Source organism: Silurus aristotelis (genome assembly GCF_946808225.1).
Source record: "Silurus aristotelis genome assembly, chromosome: 4".
In the NCBI taxonomy this organism is placed as follows: Eukaryota; Metazoa; Chordata; class Actinopteri; order Siluriformes; family Siluridae; genus Silurus; species Silurus aristotelis.
The window spans coordinates 14,272,391-14,280,087 of NC_139577.1; the positions used below are offsets into that span (position 1 = coordinate 14,272,391).

Below are 7,697 nucleotides of genomic sequence, written 5' to 3' on the forward strand. Positions count from 1 at the left end.
TCTGTTGTAAGTAACATGCATGGAAAAGAAGAATTTTAGAACTGGCAATGTAAGCGTCAAAAATACTGTTTGCTGTATTTTCTGTATTAATTAAGTTTTTAATGATCAGAGTCTTTTACTCATCATATTGGAATTGGTGACTTTTAACTTGTATTGGAGTCAGTATTGCAGAAAGATATCTATACTTTTACTCAAGTATGATTTTCATGTACTTGAAAAAAATATTTGAAACTCACAGCAAAAAGAATGTGCCACTTAAATAATAAAATCAAAGCTAAATCATGTAACTGCTGTGTTCAGCAGATGAAGCTCAGTCACAGAGAAAGCATTATACTGCCCCATATTGTTCAAACAAAACGGAAACTCTGACTAAACATTTTGATACACAACCCTTATACAATTGTATTTTTTTTTTAATCACCTGTTATATGCCACCAACACAATTGTGGTAAAACTCAAACAAAAGAAACATTTTGTGGTGGGAAAAAAAATCCTCTCAACTAATACTTAAAAGCACCTTCAAGTCTTTCCAGAGTTTTTGGATCAGATTTAGATAAGAGCTCTGATTGGGCCATTCCAAAATGTTGGCATTCTTCCTCTGAATTTATTTGTCGGCTTGTATTTGTTCTTTGGGTCGTTATCGTGCTAGAAAGAGGCATATTTCCTTATCTTTTCATGATTTTTCTATGATCTTGACTAGCACCCGAGTCCCAGGTGGAAAGAAGCAGCCCTATAGCATGATACCACCTTGCCACTTTAATGTGATAGTATTCTGTTCTTTGGGTAATAAGCTGTTTTTGTACCAAACTATTATTTTTTGCAAATTTGGTGTAAAGGTCTCATTAAACCACATTTTCCTTTTGGGTGTATCTGTTTACCCCTTCCTGTAGACAGATTTTTGTCACCAGTACTTGCCAGATATTCCTGCAGCTTCTTTATTGTTGCAGTAGGCAACGCCTTCATAGTGCGTTTCTTCTTGTGTGGACGTACTGTTCATTGTGGTTTCTGATTTTGTTCCCTTGCTGATGATGGTCTTCAATATGTTCCATGGTTCATTTAATGATTTGGAAACTCTCAGTTAACTGAATTCTGATTGATAGTTTCTGGCAAGAAAAACACTAAAGGTGATTTATCTTGGTTTGATTATGCTACATCACAGAACCTTGCCAGTTTAACAGGGGGTGTAGACATATTCTATAAACTTTATATCAGAGAAGCCCAAACTTGCTTTATACCAAACTTTAAGATTAATGTTGCCATGATTCCTCACATTTATGATTTCATCATATTTAAAAAAAAGACAACATTACTCTGTTATCAGCTTAACTAATGCAGTTTTACTATCAAAGTGCAAAAAGAAACATTTGAAATTGTTGTACTATTGTACACTACAGCGCTATTCAATGTTCTCTAATGAGAGATATAAAGTTGGCCCCTACTTTTCATAAAACAATTTACAAATGGCATTTTCCCCTGTTTTTTCTCTTCTCATATATGACATGGCGAGCCAAATCAAAGTTCACCTCGGGCCTATTTTTTTCCTGCGGGCAGATGCTTGGTCATCTCTCATACATATGCAAATATGCTACTTGTTTAGGTTAACAAACTAAAGAACCGAAACACTATAAAATATTTTATAGATTATTAGTTGTAGTGAAAAGATAGTACTAGGTACGAATTCCTATGTGCTTTTCATATGTCCGCTAAAAAATCTGAGCGGTTGTAGATTTATTCGCGTTTGTCATTTACACTATTTGCCACCAGATGGCGACATTCAGTTTCTCTGATACAAAAAAAGACCAGCATGGAGTTCCCCATCTCCCAGTGTTGATAACACGGTTCATTCTTCACGTCAGATCGGATATCAATGAACCCTTTAACATATTCTATAAATTTCTATATTTGTAACCGATTTCAGATCCAAGAATTTGCATGGAACGCACGAAAATTAATTCAATTCGAAATGCTTATCATTAAATACATACTTTGAAATACAATACTCATGATAATATACATTCACACGCTTCAATATGTTAATTATGATTCATAATTTTCCTTCAACTTCAAAAATGAAATGAGTATTTGTTTCTGCTTCTTTTTTCGTTTGTTTTTATTTCTTTCTTTCCATACATTTTAGGCTAAAAGTAAATGAAATTTACCTAATCACAAGTGTAAAGGTTAAAATTCGATTTTATTATTATTATTATTATTATTATTATTATTATTATTATTATTACTATTACTATTGGTGTTGTTGTTGTTGTAATGTTGTAGGATTATTGTAAGTAGTTAGTAGTAATATAAGCTAAAGAACACTCAAAAATAATTGTCCAGTAGTTAAATTATACTACTTAATACTGTATTTATTATGGAAATGAGTGGTTATAAAACTTGTCTATAGAGAATGCTTCTACAGTAAGTCCTCTGTTGCGGTTGGCTTTCTCAGTGCACACTGACCAGCTTTTTTCAATGAAAAAAATTATTATGAGGATTTTAATTTTCTCTGTCCATTACTTGACACACAGACAGATATTTTTTCTTGCTGTTGGTTGGGAGGCGAAGAGGGCAATCTCAGAAATCACAGATCACAAAATCATCTGTATTCAGATCTCCTCTGAATCCACCTCAAAATCCCCTGCTCCTCTCTGTGTGAGGTACACTGAAGAGAAAATGTTTAGGGTTGATCACCTTTTTTCATGGAAATGATTTAATACAATTATGATTAATTTTTGCAAAGCAGCTGAGCATGCTGTGTGTATAAAGAGCTTTTCACAAAAAAACAAAACAAATCCAATGAGTTCCGACTCTCAGTTTGTTATTGCAACAATTTTACCCAATTATTAATCCCGGATAATTATATGTATAATGTGCTGCATATGTCCAAATTATGAAGTTCTGTCTTTCTTACATTAAAAAAAGTTATTATTATTTAAAACGTTTAAGGATTTTTATCATCGTCATCTTCTCTTTTTTTTCAATGAATTTTTAAAAATGCATCACTTCAAATAAAAAGCTTTATTTTCCAAAGCTAGAAAACTAGAAGCGATGAATTTACAGATCTAATGTATTGCATATCATAAAACCAAATAAAGGTGATGAATGAATCTGGTCCTCTCAGGTAACCACGCCCCCGACTGTGATCGCTGATTCCTATAGGCTGGGAGTGCTGAAGATGCCGGTAAAAAAAAATCTATGGCGCACGGCGCCTTTATAAATGCCTACAAATCCAAACCACTTGTTGCTTGTTGCACGAGGGACGCCGGTGAAAGCAGCGCGCGCTTAAGCCCAAGACAGTGTGTGTGAGTGTGTGCGTGCGTGCTTGCGTGCGTGCGTGCGCGCGCTGTGGGATTTTATCAGGATCGTGAGAGTGCATGATGAATTCCGTGGACGCGCAGCTCCACCACGGCTCTGTCTCATCCGTGAGTCCACTCCAGCAGCACAAGAACGCGCACGACGCTCCCGAGATGGCGGTGTACTGCGAGAACTTTGTTTACCACCAACAGAGTGTGGCGAGCGCGCAAAGGCCAGCCGGTTACGGCCTCGGCGAGTACGCAGCCACCCCGAACCCTTACCTCTGGCTCAACGGCCCTGGAGTCAATTCCTCCCCGTCTTACTTACACGGCAACAGCAGTCCTTCGTTTATAGCTCCGTCCTACGGCTCTCAGAGGCAGTACCTCGCTAACTCACCTGGGTTCGCGGGGCCCGACCTCGGCTGGCTCTCAATCGCAAGTCAGGAGGAGCTGCTAAAGCTGGTGCGCCCACCCTACTCTTACTCTGCTCTCATCGCCATGGCCATCCAAAACGCGCACGAGAAGAAGCTCACGCTGAGTCAAATCTACCAGTACGTGGCGGACAATTTCCCGTTTTATAAGAAGAGCAAGGCGGGCTGGCAGAACTCCATCAGGCACAACCTCTCCCTGAACGACTGCTTCAAGAAAGTCCCGCGCGATGAGGATGATCCAGGTGAGTAGGAAGCACACGTCAACAAAATCGTCACAAAACAGACACGTCATAAAAAGGAATTTTGATCTGATACACTATAATACTGCATGACACCTGTAAAAAAAAAGAAGACCGTCGTGTAGTCTAGTGCACGAGAAGACAAGTGTTTAATCATTGCAACATTTTATATATTATAGATTTATTATCCTATATTTCTAAATAATTTGGATGGTTTTTGGGGAAGATAAATGCGTTATGGTGTGTTATGTAACATAAGGCCATTTTTTCGCTCATAGGAAAAGGAAACTATTGGACTTTGGACCCCAATTGCGAAAAAATGTTTGACAACGGAAACTTTCGCCGGAAAAGAAAGCGCAGGTTGGAGTCAGGTACTGGGCATTCCAGCGATGCCAAACCTGAGGACGAGCGACCGGTTGCTGCAGGTGTGAAGTCCTCCGAGAGCGCGCACCTCGGCGAGGCTGTGTCTCCAGAAATGGAAATAGACACAACAACCAATGAGAGCCATAGAAGTGGGTCTCCTCTATCTGCTCAATCATCAGCGCCTTGCTTCAACAGCTTCTTCAGCACCATGTCCGGAATGAGCTCGGCTCCAGGCTCCGCGGTTAGACAGGGCTCCCTGGGGCTCATCAATGAGCTGACCAGTCGGAACATAAGCGCTCTGAGCCCGTATCACGGAGCTGCTGCGACCAACGCTGCGCCACCCGCTGAGCAAAATGAGCACCCCGTGCACTCGAACCGCCCCACGTACTCAAGCGCGTTCGGCGGCGCTCAGAACGCGCAGTACAACGGCCACTTCTACAACAGTTTCAGCGTGAACAGTCTTATATACCAGAGAGAGAGCATGGAGTTATAACTAAAGGATCTGACTGTTTTTTTTTCAAGACATTTTTTACATGAAATGAAATAAACAATATATGCAGAACACAAATACTGAAGTAAATATGCTGTGTTTTTAAGTCCACATGGACTGGACTGGAAAAAAAAGAAAAAAAACCACTACAGGACTAAGAGTTATTATAGTAGGCCTATTGAAGGGTATTGAGTTAAAACTAAAACATATATAAATAAATAACACTGGCTATGGTAAAATAGCACATGACATGGTAACACTGGGGATTTCACTGTGCAGCATACTGTATAGCTCAACTTGTGCAACAGATATTTGAGCTCCATATTTGAAAGTGTGCATTTATGATCAAATATGTGCATCTTAAACCTCCCTCTTTTTAAGATTTGTAGTCCAGACATATATTTTTTTGTTCATATTCTAGTTTAGAACTTTTATACTTTTATTATGGACCAATACCATTTCATTGATTGCACTAATAGTTGGTTGTATATCTTAGGGAACGTAGTACATGCAGTCCAGATCCAACATTGTAATTGGTGGTGAATGCAAATGTATCCACCTTCAACATTAGTGCTCTCAGCTGTACTAGCTTTTCTCTCTTTATTCATCTTTGTCTTTATTGCCACTGTTTTACTGTGTATTTTTTGTAAATTATATAGTTATTTTAAATATATATATTTATATTAAATTATGTATTTTTGTAGTCTGTTTCAGAGGACAAAGATATATTTCGTATTTGGATAATAAATTATGAAGACAAAAACATAAGTGCCACTCAGCTATAAACTTCAGGCTCATTTGGAATGTTTGTCCAGACATAAAACTCAAAGAACTGGACATTTTTCCTGTTTTTTTTTTTTTTTTTTTTTTTTTTTACACCATTTAGATATTTGGACTATTTAAAAAATCTTTATTGCATCCTGATTTTATTTGTTTAATATTATTTTCTGTGTTTGTATTATTATGCATTATTATTTATGTTTTCTGACCTTTTGTACATTTTCATAGAGTTGATAAAAAAAATCGTATAAATCCTTTTTCTCATCATTTAATTTTTACCATTAATATCTCAACACATTCTATGCTTATAAAATATTTGCTTTATAAGTATATATTCATATAAAATCATCAACAACTTATGCATATTTTTTTCATATTGGAAAGGTTTAGAGTAGGACCTGATTTATTCAAAGAGTCATTAAAGTCATCTTTTCTTGAATGCAAATATTTTATAAACCTCATATAGGGGCATTCAATTTATTGATGATCAATATGCTTTGCTAACTGATTGTAGACATTCACAAACTATTTTATTACTATTTAAAGCAAGACATGTAAAATATTCAGCACATATGGGGATAATGCTGAATTTCTATTCACATCATATGTACAAATCAGACATGGAAAGGCACAAACAGCAAACCCTCAATTTAACTGAACATTTATAGGGTTCATGAGACCATTGTGAGACCATAATGAAATCATTGTTTAGCACATCACATTCAACATAATAGATAAGCAATCATCTATTATTAAAATTATAATTAGTTTGTATATTCAGCAGCTAAAACATTGATATTTTAGTCAGTGGTTCACAGTTGTATCAGTATAGGCGAGTCCTACAGAAGTCACTGCTAAAATTCTTAAAAACACTGAATAAGTCTTAATCTTATCAATTCTCTTAGTTGCTGAATAAGTCAACATTTTACATTACCAAATATAAACATTTCCAAACCAAAAAAAATAAAATGTGATATAAATGAATACTGTCTAGTGGTTAAGATGCAGCGCTCCCACCGCTGCGACCCGGGTTCGATCCCCGGTCAGGGAACCATCCCCAGCCACTCTTAGTGCCGGTCCCAAGCCCGGATAAATTGGGGAGGGTTGCGTTAGGAAGGGCATCCAGCGTAAAACATGTGCCAAATCAAACGTGCGGAGGATCCGCTGTGGCGACCCCTAACGGGAGAAGCCGAAAAGAAAGATGAAGATAAATGAATACTTACAAAACATGTTATCATTTTTCACTCAATAAATATGAAGGTTATTGGGTATTTATGCACAAAAAAAACAGGCCTCCAGTAAATTCTCCAAGTTGCCCAGTAAAAGCCAAATAATTTCCTTAGAAAACCTCTCTGTATCTGAGGTAACTGATGCATTTTAAAAAGCACCAATTCTTGACTTTGCCTGGTTTATTGCTCTTTTCACATATATTTTTTTAATTTTACTTTACTTTTTTAATCTTCACATTTTCATTCATATGTGCCTTAAGATGTTTGCACAACACTGTATAAAATTATTTTTTTCTTTTTTTTCCAGAGCTCATAGTAAGATGAGTGAAATATGTCAGTCTTTCGAATTAAAAAAAAAATACAAAAAGGGGAATCTCATGATGTTTAATTTTGTGTGGACTTTTGATGTACTTATATCAGACTGGGTTTATGATGTAATATGTACAGTATGCAGGTCAGGATCCTTTGATGAGACTGAGAGAAAGACAGAGTGAGAGATTTTCTCATTGGATATTTTCTCTGGTAGAGGGCCAAACCCTCACCACAGATAACGTGGCTGAAACCTCTGTATTAATCTAGAGAGGCACAAAAACAAAGCTATTATTGTTCTGTATATGTCACACCAATCCTCATGTACATAAGAAGCCAAGTTATGGAGAGAGACAATGAAAGAGAGAGAGAGAGAGAGAGAGAGAGAGAGAGAAAGAGAGAGAGAGAGAGAGAGAGAGAGAGAGAGAGAGAGAGAGAGAGGCTACCTTCCTCCTTTTGTCTATCCTTCTTTAAGGATGTTAGAATAAACGCTGGGAAGAACCCAACTGGTCGTTTTGAGATTAGGAGAAAACTCCAAGTAAGAAATTCCCTGAGTGAGAAGGGTA

General features: G+C 37.0%; 1 protein-coding gene across 1 annotated transcript; it reads left to right on the forward strand.

Annotated features, from left to right (window-relative positions):
• Nucleotides 1–2,901: 2,901 nt before the first annotated feature.
• On the forward strand, nt 2,902–4,816 carry foxi2 (forkhead box I2; the record flags this gene model as incomplete). Its single annotated transcript, XM_083539542.1, has 2 exons — nt 2,902–3,963; nt 4,239–4,816. The coding sequence occupies exons 1-2, from the start codon at nt 3,372–3,374 to the stop codon at nt 4,814–4,816; spliced, it is 1,170 nt and encodes a 389-aa protein (XP_083395668.1). The 5' UTR covers nt 2,902–3,371.
• Nucleotides 4,817–7,697: the final 2,881 nt, after the last annotated feature.